Source organism: Hemicordylus capensis, chromosome 2 (genome assembly GCF_027244095.1).
Source record: "Hemicordylus capensis ecotype Gifberg chromosome 2, rHemCap1.1.pri, whole genome shotgun sequence".
Lineage (NCBI taxonomy): Eukaryota > Metazoa > Chordata > Lepidosauria > Squamata > Cordylidae > Hemicordylus > Hemicordylus capensis.
In genome coordinates this window covers 43490675-43515368 of record NC_069658.1, presented here as the reverse complement: position 1 = coordinate 43515368, position 24694 = coordinate 43490675, and the positions used below count along the sequence as shown (strand labels likewise).

Sequence of the window (24694 nt, the reverse complement as noted above, 5' to 3'; positions counted from 1 at the left end):
AGGCCGGCTCCCCGCCGCACCTCCTCATCCTGCTCCTCCAACGAGGCGTCGCTCTCAGGACGAATTAAGGGGCCACCGCCGCCGCCACCTGGGCTGGCCGAGTCCTCCTCGTCGTCGTCGTCGTCGTCGTCTTCACTCTCCCGCCGGCGCGGCTGCTTTTGCCCCGCGTGGTCTTCTGCGCCCACCACCTGGCCGCCCTCCTCTTTCCTTCGGAGCAGAGTAAAACCCGCAACAGCAGTTGTGGCTGGGGCATCCGTGGCGGGGGCTGCTGGAGCCACCACCGCCACCTGCCGCTCGGGGGTGCTGCGGCCAAGGGGGCCATCCCGGGGGAAGCTGCAACCGCCGCCACCGGCTGGCGCAGCGGCAGCCGAGTCTCCCTCCTCGGAGAGAGTTTGCGAGCCCGAGGAGGAAGAGGAGCCCGAGGAGCTGGAAGAAGATGAAGCCGCCGAGCCGCTCCGGCCACCTCCGCCGCCTCTCTGCCGCGCCTCCTCTCCAGCGGCCGCCGAAACTTTCTCAGCCATTGCAGCGGCAGCCGCCCCACCAAGTGCCGACGAGGGACAAGCGCCGCCTGGGCGGGTCGGGGAAGAAAGTCAGCCGCCCGCTTCTACCGGCGCTATCAGCAACGGCAGCATCCTCTGCCGGGAAGAGAAGGAGCAGCCGCGCCACGCTGCGCCGGGGCACCGCCTAGCAGCCGCGGTAGCAGCAGCAGCAGCATGCCTGTCCCGCCGCAGAAGCGCCGCCTGCTTGAGAGCTCTCGGTAGGCTGCGGGCGCCCCGGGGGCTCCAGGAGAGAGCAGCGCCTTCCTCCGCTGGTCGCCGAGACGGCTACTGTACTGCCTTCCGCGAACCTGCCTGCGGGCCATGGGCGGGGAAGACGAGCAGCCTACGGAGCCAATGGCAAAGGCGGCGGTGGGTGGGCCCTGCCGAGGGATGATGCCTAAGCACAGAGTCGAGCCCAATCTGAGTGAGCAGCAGGTAACAGGGAGGCGGAGGAGGAACAGAAAGAAGGGCTGCCACAGTCCCCGGCACGCTTACTGAGGACTCGGAGCATGCACGCCCCGTTACACACGGTGGTGGGACTGACCTCTGAGTAATGCTGGGCTGCAGTTCTGTGCAGGATTCGAATTCAGTTCAGAGCGACTGGTTACATTTTCCTTTCTTACGCGCTGCCTTTTTACGAAAAGGTATCCAAGGTGACTTCGAAATGTAAAGATAATAATATTTTGATCACTAAGTGAGACAACCGTAAATCTCAAAACACCAGTTGTAAAGTTTTCTTCTGAGTGAGGCGTGCTCGCGGATGGGGCTGTTGGGCTCTAGTCTTCAATATGCTGCCTTAGAAGTAAATAAATTCCAAAGAAATCAGTAACGCTTTTAAATAAATGTGGCTGAGTTCAGGCTGTAAGAAGATGTGTGTGGCCTTAAAATAGGCAGGGGTGTGTGTGACCATGAAGTGTTTTTAGCAATCAGTAGAGCATTCGGTTTGATTCAAGGTGAGAAATCAATGCTCAAATCCCTACTTAGCTGTGAAGCTGACTGGGTGGCCTTAGGCATCACAAGCACTCAGCCTAACCTATCTACTGGAAGAAATGCTGAGGCAAAAATGCTGCTCTTGGAGGAAATTTGGTATAACAAAGTGAAAAACAAACTAAACTCTTTGGCTAGCACATTGGTCAAAAAAAGCAACTGTGTCCTGTGATCTTTGGCATGTTTTTGTTGATCATTAACCAATGATCAACAAAAACATGTAGTGAAAACTTCTTTCCAGGTGCATGCTCTGAGAGTGAGTTCATGAAGGAGAAAGGTTTTTTCCTCTCTTCTGGCTGGGCTCCTCTGCCACTAAAAGCTACAGAAAATCTATCCCCCCACCCCCAGCATAAATGCAAAATAATGGAGAAAACATTGCCAATGTTGAAGTGAAGGAGCTGTGTCAGGAGAAGAAGCAGCAAAACTATGAAGGATTCTTAGTGGCAAGCCAAAACTTGTTGAGATCTCCCCACCCACACCCCACCTGCTGTTGCCATGGGTCAAAACTTAGGTTCAACCCCTCCCACAGAACTAATAACTTCAAAGGGCCATTTAGATAAAGGAGGGTGGGTGGATGTGTGAGGAAAGGATTAAATATTCCTCTGTGCTGGTACTACTATTCTGACCAAATTCAGCTCAGAGCCCCCTGTGCTTGTTTTAAAAGAGCATCTTTTAAAAAGTTGGAAGCTCCAGCACCATATGTGGTTTGCCCCTGAGCAAATCCACACACTCATCCAGATTAAGGCAAAGAGTTTAATGTCTAATCATTAAGAGTCCAGGATGACTTGAGTCCCATATTATTTTATTTTATTATGTATTTATTTTATTCTAGTTATATAGACAGTTTACACCAAAATCAATTAAAATTAAAAAAAATTAAAAGCAGATAAAATTACAATTAAAACTAAGTATCATTAAAAGTCAGTCTAAAAAGATGGGTCTGAAGGCCTCCAAGGAAGACAACCCTCTTATATCCACAGGAAGCGTGTTCTACAACCTAGAGGTGACAAAAGAGAAGGCCCTATTCCAGGTCACCACCAGATGAACTGGTGGTATCCAAAGACAGACCCCTCCTGGTAATCTCAATGAGCGGGGGGGGGGGGGCGGGGGAGTCTTGTAGACAAAGGCACTCTCTCAAGAAACCCAGACTTAAGCCATTCAGGGCTTTAAAGGTAATAACCAGCACTTTGAACTTTGCCTGGAAACATAGCAGCAGCCATATTACCTCTCCTTTCATGAATTAATGATTGGTTAAATGGTTTCTTTGAATTTCAGCCTCCTCTTTAATGTCAGTCCACTCCATAAACATGAACTAACAACACCGAACCAGTAGGAGGTGTCCTCAGTCTCACCACCACCACTTTACATAGGAAAAGGATAGACTGAACTTGGAATATGGCTCCTGCTCAAAGAAAAGGTCAAAGAAATAAAGCTGAGATAAGGTAATATAGTTTAACTTGCTTATAAATTTGACTCTTCACTATTATTGGAGTTATACATTTTTCTAACTATATTAGATGCAATTAATTTTTTCACCTTCACCTAGAGAGCAAAATAATTTGTATCCGATAACCACCAACAGCTTATTGACATCATTTCTCCTCAAATGTGTGAAGTTGATTGAACTTCAAAAGGAGATCTTCTCTCTCAGGCTAACCTACTTCACAGGGTTGTTGTGAGGAGAAACTCAAGTATGTAGTACACCGCTCTGGGCTCCTTGGAGGAAGAGCGGGATATAAATGTAATAAATAATAAATAAAATAAATAAATAAAAGGTGGCAGAATTTGTTTGGTGTGCTTAATAATCATTTCATATATTATACTAAATTAAATCCCCGACAGTGTTACCTCACTGTTTGGACATCAGAGTCTGACAGTTAGCCAGTATTGTAGTTGTTATTGCAAAGCAGCTCACGGGAGAAAAACACAATTATTAAGTAGGATGAACAAAACATACTGGCAATGTCTTTATCATTCTTTTTCAGAAACATAATATTATAACTACAATGACAGTTATGTGATTTCATCTGTTTAAGAAAACATAATTTGACCATCTTTTATAAATCCTTATTGGAAAGGATTTTCCAATAAGGGCCCATAAGGAAAGTAGCATGTTGGGGTGGGTGGGTGGGTATCAGACTGTAACAAAACAGAAAGTGAAAATATTGCCCTTTAAGTTCCAAGGTCCTATAGGTCACTTCATAAGACTTGGGGCCTTTAAAATTATCATTTTCAGTTCAATAAATGGCAAGTTGTACTCAGATATGAGGTTTTTAATATCTTTGCTCAAGTAATGTTTCAGAGGCACCACATTTTCCCCAGTACTCAAATTATAATATTCTTTCACTAGGAAATTGTTTTTGTCCCACATGCATACACTATCACCACTCCATTACATGAAGTACTGTTTCATTTTTTTATATAACTTGAAGCTTACTGTGTTTTTCTAACTATGCATAGTAACCACCATTACAATTATTCCTTCCCATCTTCATCCTTTGAAAGAGCCCTCCTTCTCCCCCATCTGCCACAACTAAATCTGTTAATTAGTAGTTTAATAAGCTTTCCAAACAGATATGCATAGATCCACCAAAGGGAGCTAGGTGCACACAGACTCACACACAGGGGAAACAAAGATATAAAGGAAGCAGAAGAGGGGAAGTGATGAAGCCACAGCAGGTAGGGCCACAGAGAAGTAATATGAGACCCAGTCCCACAACATGGCCATTGTGACCAGAGATGATGGGAGTTGTAGCCCAAAAACCAATTACCCAAGACTGGTCTTCGGGCCCTTCTCCTGGACATCCCAAATGCTGTCAGTAGATAACAATGATGATAGTATGTTGGAACCCTCAAACTTGTGGAGTTCTAAGACCCCCACCCTGAAGCCAGGAAAGGAAGTGTCCCTATACATGCTCCTATTAGATTAGGTTTCGAACAGTTGTTTAAAAAAAAAAAGTGGTCCAGGGCCAGCTCCAGGTTTCAGGGGCTCTTGACAACCAGCTGTCCATGGGCCTGGCCCCTGGGTGGACCCCAAGAGAGTCCTGCTGCCTCCACCACACAAAGGCTATGAGCACAGAGATGGTCTTAGGGATCAGCAGTTGGTCCTTCTGAGAGGCATATGCCTAACAATCCTGACTCCTGATACCATACCTAAGGTGGACCACATGTTGGCATACCTATCTTCTGCAATTGCCTATTAAAAACAATTTTCTCCTTTGCATTTATATCTTCTGTTCATTGTTCAGTAAGTTGGACACCTCCTTCCAGTGGCACTTAAAAAGCAGAAGCGCATGCTACCCCACACACATGCACACTAAGTCCCTGGCATTATGTGAACAATTTTCCCTTTTCCTCCCTCCCTTTTAAAGTTTGGCTCCTTTTTGACTATCATTTTCCAGCCCAGAAGTGTACCTGTCCTCTGATTTATTTGCTTTAAAAATAGTGAACAGGTTATTCTTCTAAACCAAAGCTGCAAAAGTTTTGGATGTAAGTTCATAGTTCACTTCTTGGTTCAGCCATTAAAAAAAAAAATTCAGTGCACTGGGGAAAACAAAGATAAATAAAAGTGACCATCCTGAGCCTCAACAGGAACTGTATTGGTACACTAGAGGATTATGTATGCTGTAGCCAGCAATTTACACTGTACAGTAGGATTGCTGAAAACTCATCCCTTGCCCCTTCCTTTACCGTTGGAAGAAAAACAGCTGGAGGATCTGATGCTCTTCCCTCCACACAAACACCTCTCCTAACACACTAATTGCTGTCAAATGCTAGAAGTTTTGTACTACCCAGCCCAGAGAATCAGGTTTTTTAAACTGAAGCTACTTGATGAAATTAAAGAAACTGAATACTGTAATTAGCCAGGTGATATGTTACAGGAGCAATATAATATGGTGTTTAAAGTATTTAAAGCCTTTCATGGAGAAAATGTTGAATAATTTTGTCCCATTACTGCCAGTAGAGCCAAAATCAATAAATATGTGGCATGTAAGTTTTTAAATATTGTCCTAGTAGGTTGTCTTTTAGCAAGGATGAAATAAAAGAGCTTCTTCGACAGTACCAACAATTCCCTTTCCCTTAATGAGATTCTAGAATCCAGAAAAACATGATGTGACCGATAATTAGTATAAAGGCTTTAGATCAAAGGCTTATCACTTTGGTCACAGTTTGGCAAAAGCCAACTATATCATTAATTGCAGATCTCAAAGCTCTTTCTGTTACCATCATTAATCTAAGCAACATATTCAAAAATGTTATGTGAAAAATTAGAAAAGAACTTGCTCTGCTTTAGAAGGATCTGCTTTACCTTGCACTGTCACTTTCAATTGTACATGTAAGGTAAATATTTGCAAAGCCTTCTAGGCAAAGCAATTCTATGGTCATCCAAACCACTGTTTCTCAACCAATGGTCTGGGGACCATTGCGGGTCCACGGAGACTTGAGTGGTGGTCTGTGGCTGGGAGGTAAATCCCCCCCCAACAACAATGGAGGAGGCAGTGCCGGATTAACCTAGGGCCCCACACTTTGTCTGCTGCCTTTCTTTTTGTCTTATCAATTGCTTATTTCATTTGCATGACTCTGACTTTTCCATTCCCCACCCTTTTAATACCTACACGGAAGGGCAAGTTACAGGGAAAGAGAAGAAGTAAAGGCAGGAGTGTTTGCAGACTTGGCATGGCCACAGCCTTGTGCTGGGGGAACGGGCTTTTTGTCCCGCCCCCGAGCACAGGCTCAAGGAGAGCCCCGATTGGTCGGGGCTAGGAAGGGGGCAGGGAGTGCCGCTCTTTGTGCAGCTCCCTCACTTCCTCTTCCTCTTGGGGCTCCAGCCAGCATCCCTTCTTCCTTCACCTCAGACTTTGGCTGGTCATCCTTTTGGGGAAAGGCAGGAGTGTTTGCAGACTTCTTTATTTATCTTCCACGGGTGGGACAAGTTGGAGAAGTGTGTGGCAATGGATCAAAGCTTGTGCATGAGGGATGGCCGGAAGAAGGATGAGCTGGAAGTTTGAGGGGGTCAGGTTCTCAGGGTGAGGTAGCAATCCTGCTCCTTTTTCCTTGAGAGTGACTTCTGAAATCAGTGGGCGTTTACTTCCAAATAAATGTGTGGAGTGGGGAAGGGCGTGGGAACTACTTTCTCCAAACTGGAGGTGTGTGCATGTTTCCAGGGAGTTTACCCTTGGTTTTGTAGAGATGTGCGAATGTTGGTGCCAGTTGGCTTACTTTGCCTAGTATGAGAATAGATAAAAAGTTGGAGGGCTACTTCTGAACAGGAGGGAGAGAGCGCTGTGCCTCGATCTCCAGACTGTAGAATCGTCCCATGGACTGGAGCGACCGCTGGTGGGTCTCAGATGATCGTGGGCACTGGTGGGTTTCGGAAGAGCGAGGATGCGGGTGTGCGCCCTTCTAGCTTTAGCTTTCGAAGAAAAAGAGGAAGATCTTGCCCGGGAGAAGCTCGCGGTGGCAATGGGACACTTCTTTTCTGAAAGACTGCCAGCTGGTTGGTGGGATTATATCCAGTTTCACATTAATTTAATATCTTGTGTGTGTGTTTTATGAGTATGTAAGCAAAATACGTTCTTTGTTAATAAATTTTACTTTATTTATTAACTGAAGACATATGAAAACATACTGAAGACATATTTGTTGACCCAGGCTTTTGCAGGGGTTCTTAACCTTGGGTCTCCAGATGTCGGTGGACTTCAACTCTCATAATCCCCTGCCATAATGGCAAAATGCCTTTGTGATTGGGGGTTATGGGAGTTGAAGCCCACCAACATCTGAGGATCCAAGGTTGAGAATCCTTGATTTATAGTTTTAATGTTTAATGTTTGCTTTTAAATTATTCCAGTTGTAATGATTTTAATGCTCATAATATTATTTTAATTGTGAACTGCCCAGAGATGCAAGTTTTAGGTGGTATAGAAGTCTGTTAAATAAATAGATAAACTTAAATTTGAAACCCCTTTTGCCGGTCCAGGAAACTGTGCATGAAGAATGTAGTGGTCCTTGACCCCGAAAAGGTTGAGAAACACTGATCCAAACCACACTGGTAGCCAATTATGCAAGTGGAATGTCCATGCAGCTTTATCAGAATCCTATGCACTCCCAAAAGCAAAGCTAAGAAAAGAGCTGTACAAACTGCAAAGAAAATAGCCACTCCACTACTGGGGTCACTAGCAACACTGTCAGCAAAGGCAGCCCTTACATGAGGCAAGGTGAAGCAGTCAGGCAGCAGATTATTGGGCATCAACAAGGCGATAGGTGACCTTCAGTGATAGGTCACCCAGGGCAATAGGGGATCCTGCCACCATTGGATCAGCTTTGCAGGGCCAATCTGATCTGTGCAAGCTTTGTGAGGAGCACCTAGTTCCTGCAAAGCTTACAAAAAATACAAAGAGAAGAAGAGGCTGCTGATAACCTTCCCTCCTCCCTCCCCTCCCCACCACTTTCAAAGCTTGCAAGCGTCAGTTTAGAAAGGCGGCTGGCCCCCACTAGGAGTGTGGTTCAAGGCAGCATTTGGCTCCTTGTCTCAGGAGGTGCCATGGGGCACCCCTGACTGTCAGCACACACCAGTTATAGAGCGGGATCCTGATAATGCCTCTTTATTAGTCATGCATGAACTGAGCCAATCCACACATGGCAATGGGGAGGTGCCACCATTATATTATCTCAACACACACACACACACACACACACCCACACACCACAGGATCACTACAGTGCCCTCCACTGCACTACAGCAGTTGATTCAGGCAGCAAGAAACTGGTAATCTAGAAATCCCTGCAAAGAGGGGACTGAACCCCCTTACACATAGAAGCTGCTAATAATCACCCTTTTGACTGTACAAAGGAAAAGAGAAAGAAACTGTATAGTAGAATACTCAGATATCTCCTTTGGGAGGAGGCCTGCATATAAAATGCACAGACATTCCTGGGATGGGAAAGCAAGGTCCATCTGAGGGCAGACATGAAGTGTAAAGTTAAATCCCTAACCTATTCAAGTCTTCCTAATTCAGAATTCCATCCTAAGGGCTAGGTGCAGCAAGTAATAACCAGTGGGGAAGGGAGGGAATCTCTAACTGTTAAACTCCATCAACAAAGAAACAACAGCTGTTTCAAAATGAACACTTTTACTGAACAGCATCTGAGATAGAGTGAGATCTGGAAGGAAGACAGATGAACGGGGTTGCCAGCTGCTTTTGTCCCAGCAAGGCTCCATTGCCTTTGAAATTAGCATGACAGACAGCAAAGTAGCAGGTGTAATTATCTCCATACTAGGTATGTTTAACTGATACGTAAGTAGCCACCCAGCAGCTTGCAAGGTAGAGGAACCCACCAGAAAGACTGTCAATCCTACAGAGGAACAGCAGAACCCCACTGGTCACACTGTTGCTGGTCACAATGCAGGCCTTCCTGCATGGCATTGAAAATACAGACTGTGTCACTGCATCTGTTGGAGGTAAGAGAGGCACAAGGACAGTAAAAATAAATGGAACACAACAGGCTCACTCTCATTATTATAAATCAGTTAGGAGAACCATCCCACCCTAATTTGGGATCTGTGCGCACCCCAATTTTCTACTTGTGTGTGAGTTAAAAACAAGGTCAGAAGCACCAGCAGTGATGGTGTCCTAAGCAGCAGCTGGGTCATAGGGTCATCTTGTTAAAGACCTGCGTACAGCTTATTGCTAGCTGGTGGTTCCTGGGACTGAGGGGGTGCAGAGCAGGTGATGGGTGGAGCTACAGGTAGTGAGAAGTGGAGCCAATTGTGGGCAGTGCAGGGGGTAAAGCCAATTGTGGGCAGCTGCAGAGGTAGAGCTAGGACTAGGCTGGTCTGCCTGCCTATTTCAAAAATGTATACATAAATAATAGGGGGGAAACAGTTTTTTCAATGATGAAAAACCTGCAGCTATGAACAATCTCCTATAACTTAGAGGACACCATGGGAAGCAAGGTTACATTGGGACACCCTCTCCCTACTCTATGTATGCTGAATATCTGGGTGCCTGCCACTTAGCCTAGGCCAGGGGTGGGGAACCTTGGCACTCCAGCTGTTTTTGAACTACAACTCCCACCATCCCCAGCCACAATAATTGTGGCTGGGGATGATGGGAGTTGTAGTTCAACAACAGCTGGAGTGCCAAGGTTCCCCACCCCTGGCCTAGGTATTCATCCTAGCAAGCAACACATTTTTATAGATATCACTTCCTTAATCCTTGCCCAGTGAATCATAACCCCCAATGGACATATTAATATTATGTGATGGGACCACATGTGTGCCCTGAGAAGAAGGCAAGAAAGGAGGCGCCCAGGCCAGGGGAGAGCATAACATTGGCCCCCATAGAGACCAGCTCAGGCCTGTGAGGATTGTTGGGGCAGCCCTTCCCCCTACCTTCCCAGGAGTACTGAAAGACCAGTGTGCCCTGAGAGGAGGACAAGAAAGGATGCACCCCAGTCAAGGAGCTCTTTTCCTCAGCTCCTGAAAAGACCAATAGCCTGAGACAACATCTTATTAATCTGTTATTTGCTTCTTTTAATATTGTAAACTGCTTTGGGTGCCTTTGTCAAGGCAGAAAAATGGTATTAAATGTAGCAAATAAATAAATAAAAATATTGCAGATACTGGCCATAATCCCAAGAAAAACCTGGTTAACTCTCTGCATAGCAAATGGATTTTTAAAATTATTTTCATTCCAACACTATCCATTCCTTTTCTACACCACACCCACATGGAAAGCCATTTCTGCAATTATTTGAAAAGCAATTTGAACTCAGAAATCCATGCACATGCCCTAAAAAAAATTTCTCACTTCTTATTCCAGTTTCTAATCTAATTACTCCAGTTTTACAGTTTGCTGTTCCTTCCAATGCTCTACAGCAGGCTTCTCCAACCTGTGGCCCTCCAGATGTTACTGAGCTACAATTTCCATCATCCCTGCCACAATAAGTTGTAGCTGGGGGTGATGGGAATTGTATTTTGGCAACATCAGGAAGGCCGTTAGGGAAACCTGCTGTATAGCATGTCATTTTGAGAATGGGCCATAATGCTTTGCCTACAGATTAGCTCAGAGAGCAATGGAGAGAAATCAAAGGTTGCATTCCTCTTCTCCAGACAAGCACAAAGAAGCCAGCAAAAGAGCAGACTTACCAACAGACAGCCTTGATTGATTGATTGATTGATTGATTGATTGATTGAGTGCTGTCAAATGGGTGTCAACTTGTAGTGACCACATAGATAGATTCTCTCCAGGATTATCTGTCTTCAATTTGGCCTTTAAGGTCTCTCAGTGGTGCATTCATTGCTGTCGTAATCGAGTCCATTCACCTTGCTGCTGGTTGTACTCTTCTATTTCCTTCAACTTTTCCCAGCATTATAGACTTCTCAAGGGAGCTGGATTTTTGCATAATGTGTCCAAAGTATGATCGTTTGATCCTGGTCATTTGTGCCTCGAGTGAAAATTCTGGATTGATTTGTTCTATGATCCATTTGTTCATAGACAGCCTACCTGCTCTCTGTCCATAATGGTGATTGAATTCTTCTGAGTAACTAAAAAAAAAAAAGACTTCCCTACCCTCTGGACACTCTGATTGGCTACCTGAGGAGTCATCAGCCTATAGTCCCTCTCTGACTGGTTTAGAGGGTGGTCCTAGGAGCGCCCACTTTGCAAAAACAAAAGTGAGCATGCTTATTGGCTCTTGCCTTATTAGTATAAACATTTGAAAAGATCTGGGGGGTTTCATTTATTCTTTGCTATTGCCACCTACCTCACAACTCTTAAAACAGCAGCAGCAGGCTGCAGAGAAGAGCAGCAGGGAACAACAGAAGGAGGAGGGAGGCAGTAAGCACACAGCACACCAAATGGGGGTAGAGACAACATGGCTGACTGAGAAATTTAAGGTGAGTGCTGCCCACTCTGCCCATAGATAAGATTCATCCAGGGATGTAGTAAGGTTGGACTGGGCCCAGAGATGAGATTTTAAAATGTTCCCCCCCTCAAAGTCCAGGGCCTCCACACACCCCAGGCCCCCAAGGATTTAAGTCTGATATTTCAAAATAAGTATGCTGACTGGAAATGCATTTCACTGAATACACACACGCACACATCACAATATATAGTGATATACATTGAATACTATATATTTGTGCTACTTTTAATGCCTAGAACACACTAGAAACACTAATTATTAAAATGGGCCCCTCGCTGCAGATTAGCAAAGGAGACTTTCAACAATGCAGTGTGAGCCTATGTATGTTTTCTCAGAATTCTGAACAAATTCAGTAAAGTTTGATTCCAGGAGGTTTTTCACACAGGGCTTTTAAAGCCCTTTAACACACATATCCTCTGGAATGGAGGTGCTGCAGTCACATGTTGGCCAGATTTGAGCCAGCATGGTGTAGTGGTTAGAGTGCTGGACTAGGACCAGGGAGACCCGAGTTCAAATCCTCATTCAGCCATAATACTAGCTAGGTGACTCTGGGCCAGTCACTTCTCTCTCAGCCTAACCTACTTCACAGTGTTGTTGTGAGGAGAAACTTAAGTATGTAGTACACTGCTCTGGGCTCCTTGGAGGGATATAAATGTGGCAGATAGATAGATAGATAGATAGATAGATAGATAGATAATTTACCCTGAAGTCCCCGAGAGTTATTGGGGGGCAGTTCACGTGCAATTCAGGTTTTTCACTGCTCGTTAGAGTTTAGCCTGATTTATATCCAGAGTAAAAAACAACACTATTTTGCATTGGTTCTTTGGGACAACTTCAATTTCGCAGTAAAGTCTCCCAGTAAACTTGCAGTAAAGCCTGCTGTGTGTAAAAGTCCCAGGTAAGTGTGTGGAGAATTGCAGCCTCAGGCAACAAATCTAACCACATTTAGCTGGAAGTACATTTCAATGAAACTTAAAGGACTTATTAGCAAGGAAAGCATGTCTACTTAAAAATAAACTCCATTGCATTCAACTGTCTGAGATCCTTCCCTGGTAAGTGCATATAGGATTGCACATGCTCAGGGATGTAAACCAAACAAAACTAATTTGTGCTCCCAGCATATTTTGCTCCATATAGGAGACCAGTAAGTCCCACTGAAGCAAGTAAGATAGGTGGGGGGAAATAGAGAAAGAGCAAGAATTAGCACCATTCCTCAGGAGAAAAAGAGGGGGAGGGAGAATGAGGAATCTGCCTCTTCTTGGTAAAATTTTAAGATAGATGAGACATGCCAGGGCTCAAGTTGCTCCTGAAGTTATGCCCTCTATTCTAAAAGTTGTTCTCCCTGCTCCCCAATGTGGAAGTAGGGCTGGTTGTGGTCTCTCACTGTTCTGAGATAAAAACCACTCTCTGCAGGTGTTCAGAAGCAGGGTCATCCCTAGTGGGGTACAGGGCTGGGGGGAAAATCAGCATGTGCAGGGCCTCCTTAACATTTCATATCATTACAGAATCATACTTACTGATGACATACAGTGTAAATAGTGTGAGTGAGGTTTTTGGACATGTCCAACCACCTTGGCATTTCTAAAGAAAAATAAAATAAAAGCATACACATGCTTCACAGTTCTCACTCAAACCTTCTGGGTTGCAAAACAACTTGAACATAAATGCATTTATGAATAAATACATACGTACATACATACATACATATAATATTGTTTGTTCCAGAAGTTTTTGTAATTTTCTGCCATGAAACAAGCCACTTGCATGACTTTTTAGAGAGGTGTGTTTTTTTTAAGCCAGCAAACTTTTCAATCTGTTTCTAATTAAATATTCAGAGACTTCTCAGTCTCTCCCCACCATATCAAAGCCCTACAGCAAGCAAGCAGATCCCTCTCCCCATGTTATCTATAGAGCATACTTCCTCTTGTATCTCCTGTGTGGAAGATAGAGCAAACAGCTGTTGAGAAAGAAGGAATGGTTAGCCAATATAATAATTAAGTCAAGACATGGCTGGCAACACTCATGGAGGGGGGTGGAAGATATGGGAGGCACTTGCAGGTGTCATACTTTGAGGTATGGTGTCTGCCTCCCTCTGCTTGCCTGTGTGGGGTGTGTTGCTTTGCATTCCCAGGTGGAATAGTAGATGCGGTGTTCCTGTTGCTTCAGAGGTGTAGCTAGGGGAGAGGGGGCCCATGTTCACCCCTGTCCCCGGCGGCCCCTCAGAGTGAGGAAGATAATGAAGAAAATAGGGAGGGGTGGACCTGGGGGGCCCTCTGGAGTTTGGGGGCCCAGGTTATTTGAGCCCATCCACTCAATAATAGCTACACCCTGTGCTGGATATTTTTATCTGAGGACTAAGGCAAGATTGTGTGCAGCAGCTGTGAAAAAGGCTAATTCCATGCTAGGAATCATTAGGAAGGGGACTGAAAATAAAAATGCTAATATTATGATGCCTTTATACAAATCTATGGTGCGGCCACATCCGGAATACTGCGTACAGCTTTGGTCACCGTATCTTAAGAAGGACATTGTAGAACTAGAAAAGTTGCAGAACAGGGCAACCAAGATGATCGGGGCCTGGAGCACCTTCCTTATGAGCAAGGGTGCACAGAGGTAATTTTGGTGCCTGCACCTGAAGGGCTTCAGTGCCCCCCCCCCGCACCTCCCCCACTGCAAGTTTTTTTAAAAGTTAAAGGTTTTAATTTCCCGAAAAGCATGCTGCCGCTGCCCCGCCACACCAAACCGCGGCGCTGAAAAGTTCAATCATTCTAGCCACCATGTGTGTGACTGAGGGGTGTGTGTGTGGGGGGGGTGAGCCGAGCAGGCCTCCCCCACCCCCATGATGGTGGTGGTGGCAGAGCCGGAGCAGCTGCTGGACCTGTTTGGCCCAGCAGCCCTTGAGAACTGTGAGGCGCTCCAGCATGCCTACGCAGTTGGAATAGAATGTGTCAAGCCCCAACGTCACGGGCTTGCGACATTCTATTCTAAATGCACAGGCACACTGGAGTGCCTTGCCGTTCTCAAGGGCCTCTGGGCCAAAGAGTCAGGCCCAGGGGTTGTTCCTGCTCTGCCCACCACCATGCCACCATGGGGGTCAGGGGTGTAGCTAGGGCAGAGGGGGCCCATGTTCACGCCTCTCTCTGGTGGCCCCTCGGAGTGAAGGAGATAATGAAGAAAATAGGGTGGGGTGGAGCTGGGGGGCTCTCAGGAGCTGGGGGGGATCAGGTTCTTTGAACCCATCTGCTCAATTATAGCTACACTCCTGATGGGGGTGGGGGAAGCCTGCTCAGCTCACCCCCACATCTCCCACCCCCCAGCCGCGCACATAGTAGCTAGAATTATTGAACTTTTCAGCATCGCAGTTCCACACTGTGGGGCACTGGTGGGATGTTCACAGAACTGGTTTGGAAGCCCTTTATGGGCTTTTGAAAAAACAGACGATGGTGGGGGGGAAAGAGGCGGGAGGGGTAAGTGCACACTCCCCCACTCTTAAAGCAGCACCTCGCCACCTTTGAGCCTTCCCCACACGGTTCCATGCACATCCCCAGAGGGTGTGGGGTGAGGTGGCGGCAGGAGCCCCCCCGGCCAGCCCTTGGAGACAACAAACCAGGACCTCAAGTTCTGGGGGTAAGAGTGCCTCTGCTTATGAGGCTAGGCTACAGCATCTGGGGCTCTTTACCTTGGAAAAGAGGCGACTAAGGGCAGACACAACTGAAGTGTATAAAATTATGCATGGAGTGGAGAGGGTGGACAGAGAGAATTTTTTCTGCCTCTCTCACAACACTAGAACCAGGGGTCACCCCATGAAACAGAAGATCGGGAAATTAAGGACCGAAAAGAGGAAGTACTTTTTCACACAGCGTATAATTAATCTATAGAACTCTTAGCCATGGGTCATTGTGATGGCCACCAGTTTGGATGGCTTTAAAAGGGGCTTAGACAAATTCATGGAGGAGCTACTAGTCTGGTGGCTGTGGGCCACTTCCTTGCTCAGAGGCACGATGTCTCTCAATACCAGTTGAAGGCGAGCAACAGCCGGAGAGAGGGCATGCACATACCTCTTGCCTGTGGGCTCCCCAGAGGCATCTGGTGGGCCACTGTGTGAAACAGGATGCCGAGCTAGATAGGCCTTGGGCCTGATTCAGCAGGGCTGTTATGATATTCGTAACGGTTCTGAGAAGCAAGTGTCAGCATTCTGCTCTTCATATACATTTGTATAAAGTGTTTCTATAGTTCCTATTACTTGTTTTCCTATTGTGTGCTCTAAGTGTGCACAACATGAAACCAAAGAGATACAATATACTAGTAGGTTAGGTTATTTTGTGCAACCAAACTTATAGGAAAGTTCAAGAGATTAAATATATGTAATAGAATTTTTTTAAATTAATGTGCTTGCAAAAGGGAAGTAAAAGAACAGTTTGAAATTTGTAGGATTTTAACTTCAAACATTATCAATTGTATTGAATAATTTACCACATGTGGTTGTAAGATACCAAACTCTTTCCTGATATCTGAAGAAAGTACAGATGGATCTCGTTATCCATGGGGGTTCCATTCCCACCAATTTCTGCGGTAACGAAACCACATATACTGAGACATTGAATCTATGGCAATAGGGGGATTAGGTTCCTAGAGGCTAAAAAGCAGCTATAAAATGCATAAATCAGAGAAAGAGTGTTGTACCACGTTCTCCAGGTCTCCAACAAGGCTCCCCCAAAATGCCAGATTTTGCTGATTTTCCATGAAAATTGCAGGGGAGGGGGTTTACAAAGAGCCACAAAATAGGTCAGGTGCAGATGGCCCAACCACAGATATGTAAAACTGCTGTGTTGTGGCTATGGATGACAAGGTCCACCTGTACTAAGAAATAGTTTGATGGGATATCTTTATTCAGACACACACAAAGCTAGGCTGCAGAGGCCTAGTTTTCTTCTCTGAATCTCTTGCAATGTCTGGACTGGATTAGTCTCATACACAAACTAGTTAGAACTGCAGCATAAGCATGAACTGGATTTCTAAATATTACCATGGTAAATTTGAATAATCACAAACTTGATTCTGAGAAAAAATATTTTGCTTCTCTTGGACATTATGTTATTTTCAAATTATTGAACTGATTACTGAGTGTTAAAAAAATCTGTTCCAAATAGCAGTTGAAATATGATTATTATAGTCAGAATTTCTTCTTTAAAATACTACATTTTTAAATCCTTTCACCCAGCATATTCCAGTGTTAAAAGTAGTGCATTCAACTAATTTAAATGGCAGGATTGTGTATGCAGGATTTGGTATCTGTAGGTAACTGGGAAGTATGACTTTATTTTGCACAAAGAAATTCCCCAAAATATATGAGATGTGGTGCACCCTGCCTTCGAAGATATATGCTCTGTGTCTGGGATTTGTGTGCCACAATTGATGTGTTGTGATTTGGTGCAGAATTAATCTGTCTTCCTGGTACAGAAAGAGTGGTGTGAGCCAGTGTGTTATTTTGCTCTACAAAGATTCAGTGGTAGTGTTTTTGTTTTTGTTTGATTTATATACCACACAGCTGACTGATGTTCTTGAGGTAGTTTACAAAAAGAACCACTTTTAGACTACATATGTTGTCAGTGTGATTTTGCATCAGCATTAGCCAGGAATGGGGTCTGAAGGAGTTTTGCCCACACCCTTCCCACTGCCACCCATTTCTGGTATTGGCAACTGTAGTGTGTAGGTGGTAGGGATTCACCAGCACATCCCTGGCATTATCCTGGCGTAACTCCGATGCTGGTACACCATAACTGGCTTGGGGCAGTGGGGCTTACACCAAATCTGACTGAAGGCACTCCGGATGGCATACATTGAGCATAAGAATGCACCATAAGTGTATACAAGAGATTTCCTAAAGAGATTGTAGAAGGGCCAGGAATAACATTTCTTCCGATACTTTTAGATGTAGTGCATGATGTCTCCCTTCAGGTCTTGGGCTGGATGATTGTTGATGCTTCTTCCATCCATACCATTATTTTTATCTGGTTTAAGTAGCACTGAAATATCCAGTTTCCCATTCCTGATAAATTAACCCCTTAGAGATTCACATAGCATTAAACTATGTCTCTGAAAAATCATTATATAGAGAATGAACAAATAACATATCTATTTCTACCTAAGATAGAACTCCATATTTATTATTTTTGGAGTTTTCTATTGCAGTGCTCCAATAAGAAAAGAGCCCAAATAAAGTCTGGGATATGATGAGGCCAAAGGGAAATACCTTTCTTGCAGGCTTAACCCTCTCATATAATGTTAAAGGATCCCAAGAGTAATTTATTTTAAAATACTCACATCCCCCCTTAGCAAACAGGCTCCATTCTATTTCATTACATGGTATTATATTATTAGCAGTAGTGGAAGCAGCATTACTGTGGTGCCAATAGATATTAAGGGGGGAATTGCCGTTTCACTGTTATTCTATGGCCCAGAGGAAAAGAAATGAAATGTGGTAACTGCTCCAATGACCATCCCCCCTTTCTCTTTCTGTAACCCACAAATATACATAGAAACCTTGCAAACTCTATACCACTAGACCTCTATAACACTCTATACAGCTGATGAAGTGGACTCCAGTCTGTGAAAGCGATGCAAAGATAAAACTGTTAGTCTTTAAGGTGACACACAAGCCTTTGTTGGTTTTTGCTTCAACAGACGAATACAGCTACTGATCTGGAACGTCATATGTTCATGAATTCAAAGGGGTGTCCTTTGTTGGTGCTAATCACAATGTAATGGTAAGGGTCTCTAAAGTACTGGAGACCAAGCCATTTAAACCAAAATGTATAATTTCAAATCTTGAGTTATGCCTGAGTGTTAATGAGGAATGTAGGTGGATGCTGGAGCTGTGTAGGAACATAGGAAGCTGCCTTATGCTGAATCAGACCATTGATCCATCTAGCTCAGTATTGTCTACACAGACTGCCAGCAGCTTCTCCAAGGTTGCAGGCAGGAATCTCTCTCAGCCCCTATCTTGGAGATGCCAGGGAGGGAACTTGGAATGTAGATGCTCTTCCCAGAGTGGTTCCATCCCCTAAGGGGAGTATCTTACAGCGCTCACACATGTGGTCTCCCATTCATATGCAACCAGGGCAGACCCTGCTTAGCTAAGGGGACAATTCATGTTTGCTACCACTAGACCAGCTCTCCTCCCTAGTAGTACTAGGGAGTAGTGCTATGAATATCTATATACCAGTTTTAGCAAAAGAGCTCAAAGCAGTTTACATTTAAAAAAAATTAAAAGATGGTTGTCCCAAAAGGGATCAAAGTCAAAAAGGAAATATAAGGTAGACACTAGGAACAATTATAGAAAGGATGAGGTGCTGGAGATGGATAGAGACAATTGGTCTCCCCCTGCTAAATATAAGAACCTCCACTTTACAAGGTACCTCTTTGTCCAGTTAGCAGCAGGGCAACTAACTGAGATGTTGGTTTAATGTCTTCAGTAGTGGCAGAAAATGAGCCCCAGCTGCATGGGTACCAGCAGCTGATCTCTCGCTGCATTCTGGCCCTGCCCCAGTTGTAACTGAGCCACACAGGGTGGTCATTCATTTAATTATTTAGTTCAATTTATATACCACCCTTCCTAAAGTGGCTCAGGACAGTTTACATTAAAATCAAAATAGAGGCGAGTCTCACATAGAGGTGAGTTTCATGATCAGTGAGACCTGCCGGGAAGGGGTTTGCGGGGAGAGCAGGAAAGCAGCCCTGAGCAGCCAGATCGCCCACCTACACAACTGCCAGCTCCGTCATGGAGCCGGCGGGGGCTGCAGGGATCGGGGGCCACATGGCCCGCGGAAGTTCCAGGATTCCCCAAGCGAGCACGCCAGGCATCCTGGAGAGACCCCCAGGGGGAGGTTTGTTTCAGCCTTCCAGCGGGGGTCTCCTTATGTGTTGCCGTGCCATGGAGCCACACCACGGCAACCCATAATTGAAAAGACAAGGTTAGCAGAGTGCTCACTCCGCTAACCTCGTCTAAGGGGAGGGGGAATTAGGAGGGTTTGTTGCCGGGATCTGCGTGGCTCCCATGGCAGCAGAAGATCGGGCAAAAGTGGGCTAGGCTCCCTTAGCCCGCTTTTGCCCGATTGTGATAACTCCCTCATAGTGGAACAATTAAAATATGTTATTATTTTAATTATTTAATTTTAATTAATTTTATTTTCATTTTAATGGTTTCATTAAAAAAATTAAAACCAGATTAAAACTCATTAAAATTAAAACTAGATGTCATTAAAAGCCAGGCTAAAAAGATGGGTCTTTAAGGCTCTCCTGAAGGTCTCTATGGAAGATAATGTTCATTTGTCCATTAGGGAAGGGAGATCCCCAAGCAGGCAAATGATCAGGGTTGGGGATTTCCCTCCCTTTCCATATGAATTATCAGCCCACACAGCTCAATTACAACTGGGACAGGGTCAGAAGGCAGGGCCAGAAGGCAGTAAGAGAGTGACTGTTCATAACCAAACAGCTGGGGCTCATTTTTCGCTCCCCAGCTTGTGATTCCAGGTTCTGAATTTCCCACCTTTGCAGGATTCAAGCTGCTACAGCTAGCTGAAAATTCTGAAACATCAAAGGCACATAGAACACAGTACAGCAGTCTATCCTCAAATATCTGAAGGCAGCAGTGATGGTCACTCCCAGCCATTGCCAAAAACCAGTTACAGATTTTGGAGCAGGTGAAGTCACTATGGCCACTAAATACCACATATTATGAATGTCCCTAACCTTGCAAATCACAAGATATATCAGTATTTCTTATTCCTGTCTTGTCTGGGACCAGCCTGTGTTGTCTCTCATTCTCAGCATTGACTCAGCCTTCAGACTTCAGGATGTAGCTCAGATATCATCATTTGTTTGGTCTAGGACTGTAAATAAGATTTGACTTGACTATCATCAACATGGAGTTGATACCAAACTACAAATCTACTATTGGCCTTAAATCTAAGGATAGTAGCTATTAAATCTAGTAGTGATAAGGCTAGCAGTGAGCATTCTACTACTACTACCTTGTTATTCATAGGGGTTCTGTTCCGCACCTACAAGTGTGAGTAACAAAAATGTGAATAATGGTCATTGCACCTATGGAAATTGCGGACTTAAGTTCCCAGAGGGTGGAAAATCACAGGGGAAATGCCCCTCCCCCAAAACCCCAACCAGTAAAAATGGGTGAAATAAAGTGCCCTACTGTGCTATGCTGGCCTCCAGCTATGCAGCAATGCCCCCCAGAAGTCCAAATCCATTTTTCTATGGTTTTTCACAGCGTGCAGGGGGTGGGGAGAGGAGTTGTTTTTAAAACTAAATGAGCCACAAACTGGCTCCCTTTTACAAAATGGCAGCCTGAAATGGCCTCCGAGGTCATTTCTGGCTGTCTCCAAACTGTGAATATGCTAAATTAACCCCCTTTTGGCCTTTTTTCCTGGGTATGCCAAGGTCAGGTTTCAATAACCCAACCGCAGATATGCAAAACCGCAGATAATGAATCTGTGTATAGTGAGGTTCGCCTATAGTTTACTTAGATATCAAAGAACAAAATGAAGGATTCCACACAAAGGTCCCAGGGAGACAATCTGCAAAATAAATCGTTTTTACATTCATTTCTGTTAAAGTTATAATTAGTATTGGAGAAAGGTGATTGTGCTGAAAGCACTGACTATTTGTTTGTCCCTTCATAAAATAGTTGTACAGATTACCCTGTGTAGATCCAACACTTTTACTGAGGTATTGTTGCTGTGTGCCATGCATGACCTGGAGTAAGCATTTGCAAGGCTGAGCAAGTCTCCGTGCATTTTCAGCCCTTGGCCTCCCTGTTGAGACTGTCAACAATATTGCCAATTAGTGCCAATCCTGAAATAAATAATATGAATAATATGAGTCCTCCTTAAATTTTAATTCTGCAACATTTGCACTCATGGTATATAAATGTTTCATTAGGGAGCTCAGTAAGAGATAGTTCATCCAAACCACTTTGATTTCCAATGTAGCTCTGCAAGATAAGAAGAAAGTGCCAGCAGGAAGCAATGCTATAGGAATGTGAAATTCTAAATGTCTTCCAGAGACATTGCTGTAAGTTGTAGTACCCATTATTTCAAGCTTCAAATTTTGCTTTCGGTCTTCAACTCTGTTCCCTTTGTTATTTTCCCCCCAAGTGGATCTTTAGCAGAAACTACAACTGTAAAATAGAAATTTTTGCATTTGGTACACATCAAGTGGCAATTCATAAAACCAAAATGGCACATCAGAAATGGGGGTTGAGGAGATCTTTGTGAGTCTCAGAATGTGGTGAAGTTGCCTAGCTAACAAATCAACCCCTTGTCACCTGAAAACTGCCAAAAGCAGAAATGCAATAGGGAGCATATATTGGAAAGTATATGCAAAATAAGCAGAATACTGATACTCGGAATTAAAAGAATATCTAACAAATTTTGTTTTGTTTTGTTTTTAACATATTTGTATACTACCCACTACCAAAGTCTCTAGGCAGTTCACAATAGAACAAACCAAGGAACTTTAAAACAATTAAAACAGATATATTAATTGTATTTAATAGCTAAAATAGCTGCCCATAAAAACTACTAGGTAACTAAAAAGCTTAGCTGAAGAGGTGTGTCTTCCTGTTATTTCCTGAAAGTCAACAGGGATGGAGCAGCTCTAATCTCAGCAGGAAGAGCGTTCCACAGCTCTGGTGTAATTTCAGAGAAGGCTCTCCTCTGTCACCACCAAACAAGCTGACAGCACTCTCAGATGAACCCCGCCCCCCAAAGCTTAATGGGCGGCAGGGTTAATAATGAAGAAGGCGTTCTCTTAAATACCCTGGGCCCAAGCCATTAAGGGCTTTGTAGGTAATAACCAGCATTTTGTATTTAGCCCGGAAACCAGTGGGTACACAATGCAGTTTTTTAAAAACCGGAGTGATAAGGTCTCTTTGGGACATCCCAGAGGCAGCAGCATTCTGGCAGCAGCATTCTGCACCAACTGCAGTTTCCAGACTGTGTACAAAGGCGGCCCCACATAGAGTGCATTGCAGGAATCAAGCCTGGAGGTTACCAGCATGTGCACCACTGTCTAAAGGTCATTCACTTCCAGGAAAGAGCACAGTTGGCGAATTAGCCGAAGCTTATAGAAAGTACTCCTGGCCACCGGCTCACCTGAGGCATCAGAAAGAGAGTTGGGTCCAGAAGTACTCCCAAACTGCAAACCTGCTACCCTTTCCCTCCGCTTTTCCCAGTGAAACTTAATTCCTCAGCTTGCTCCTGACCCTTGAACTCCAGACATCTGCCCTGCTGCTAGTGTCCTCCTTGGTCCAAACTGGTCCTGAAATATGTGCCAGCACTGCTAGCTGTCTCGTGCTTGTGTACTGGTCCTACAGCAGAGAACTTGCTTGAGCTCTCACAAGAACTCACTCTCCAGAAAATGGATCACTTCCAACCCATTGGCCAGTGTGCCACTGATGCTGCAATACTACCCAATTTTGGGTCTGTTGCTGCTCTTCCTCACCATCCAACCCACTCTACACCCTCCTCTGCTGCACCCATGCATCTGTTGAGTCAGGTAACTTCCTGACACGTGGTATGTATTTTAAAGTTATGAGAACATAGAAAGGCCTACAAAGTAGGTGAAGTGAAGTTGTGCTGTCGAGTCGGTATCAACTCCTGGTGACCACAGAGCCATGTGGTTGTCTTTGGTAGAATACAGGAGGGGTTTACCATTGCCATCTCCTGCACAGTATGAGATGATGCCTTTCAGCACATTCCTGTATCGCTGCTGCCCGATATAGGTGTTTCCCATAATCTGGGAAACATACCAGCGGGGATTCAAACAGGCAACCTCTTGCTCCCTAGACAAGTTGCTTCCCCGCAAGTAGGTACATAGGTGCTAATCTGTGTATGCCTCTGGACTGTTAGATCTGCCCTGAAGTGCACTGTAAGTCTTTCCTGGTGCCATCTTCCCAGTAGCAATGGGATCTGGCTGAGGTTGAAGAAGGGCATAGTTGTCTTTCCTCACTTCCTCAGCCCTTTTTATCTATAGTATTTGATTTTAAAAGTATCTTCTTGTTTACAGTTAACATGTAAATACAGTATTTTCTCTGAAAGCCAAAGAGTTTATGAAGATTAGAAAACAGTGGGGCGGAGAAGGCTACACCTGAACAGAATGGAACAGCTCCGTACCACACTTCCTTGGATAAGACAGATAAGAAGATAGCAGCAAAGTGTTCAGGCAACTGTGTCTAAAGCTCACTCCAGATCTTATCATGCCAACCAGCAGTCTGGCTCAGTTTGAGTTAGTATGTAGCAGGGTTAATCAGGTAACTACAAAATAAAATAAGCTAAGAAAAGGGAAGAATACATTTTTATTTCCACAGATACTCCATGTGATGCCTTCTCAAAGAATTACACCACATTATATCCCTAAGAGTTGCATATATTCATTGGGCTGATAAATATATTACTGCACAGTGTTTTGTACAGAAAATGTATGTTCTAAATCTTTGTATGGAAGACAGTTAAATGGGCATGCTGTCTTATTCAGTCTTCTTAAATGAAATTTTTCTGAAAAAAGCAATTAAGGGTATAGATAGAATGCATTTATTGATAACAGTTATATTACTTTGATTCTTTCAACAGCTTCATCTTTCAAAATGAATGTCTTCAAGTTTCAGTCAATCCATAGATAGTCTCGTAAGCTACATCTGTCATTCTAGAACATTTAATGTGGATATTAAAATTGCTAGTATAGTGAAAGCTTATAAGTGTGTTAAATCATTCTAATACTGCCAAATCATTCTAATACTTTACCCAACAGATGAGTTTGGTTTAGACATTTGGAAAGACATTTCAAACAAATTAAGCAATTAGAGTATATCTCTGCAGGACATGTTTGGATTAGTGAAATGTCCAGAAACTTGTTTAAAATGGCATTGCCCAGCTTTCTATGTGCGTGTACCTACATGACTACTAGGAATCTGTGGATGTAATTTAAGCAGACAGGTGGCAAAGGAGAGGCATGGAGAGATAGAAGGCTATCACCAGGAGAATTATCAATTGTCTATTTGGAATGAAGTGGGTGTAAGAAGAACCCTGCTGGATCAGACCAAAGATGTCTAGTCCTGTACCCTGCTTCCCACAGTGGTGAACCAAAGGCAGCCAAGAAGCCCACTAGCAAGGCATGTCCATGTTGCAGTTTGAAGCTGAAATGCCTACAGGTTTTAGAAGAAAGCT

At 44.3% G+C, this 24694-nt stretch overlaps 1 protein-coding gene and 1 long non-coding RNA gene across 11 annotated transcripts in view; one reads left to right on the top strand and one right to left on the bottom strand.

The window, feature by feature from the left end:
* Positions 1-908, bottom strand: part of MAST4 (microtubule associated serine/threonine kinase family member 4) — a 443961-nt gene extending 443053 nt beyond the window's left edge. For 4 of the 7 annotated variants that reach the window (XM_053288779.1, XM_053288782.1, XM_053288781.1 and 1 more), the window contains exon 1: positions 21-906. In XM_053288779.1, coding sequence (XP_053144754.1) covers positions 21-521 — 501 coding nt within the window. In that variant the 5' untranslated portion in view covers positions 522-906. Of the gene's footprint in view, positions 1-20 lie in introns of all 7 variants that reach the window. The other 3 variants (XM_053288780.1, XM_053288778.1, XM_053288784.1) reach the window with 3 other exon arrangements.
* LOC128342005 (uncharacterized) lies at positions 480-24204 on the top strand. Of its 4 annotated transcripts, XR_008314715.1 has the most exons (5): positions 480-1192; positions 2802-2968; positions 21461-21542; positions 23538-23781; positions 24101-24204. It is a non-coding gene; the product is annotated as an uncharacterized LOC128342005 (long non-coding RNA). The 4 variants fall into 4 exon arrangements; XR_008314714.1 differs by lacking the exon at positions 24101-24204 and having other exon boundaries at positions 480-1183; positions 23538-24064; XR_008314713.1 differs by lacking the exon at positions 24101-24204 and having other exon boundaries at positions 23538-24064.
* Positions 24205-24694: the final 490 nt, after the last annotated feature.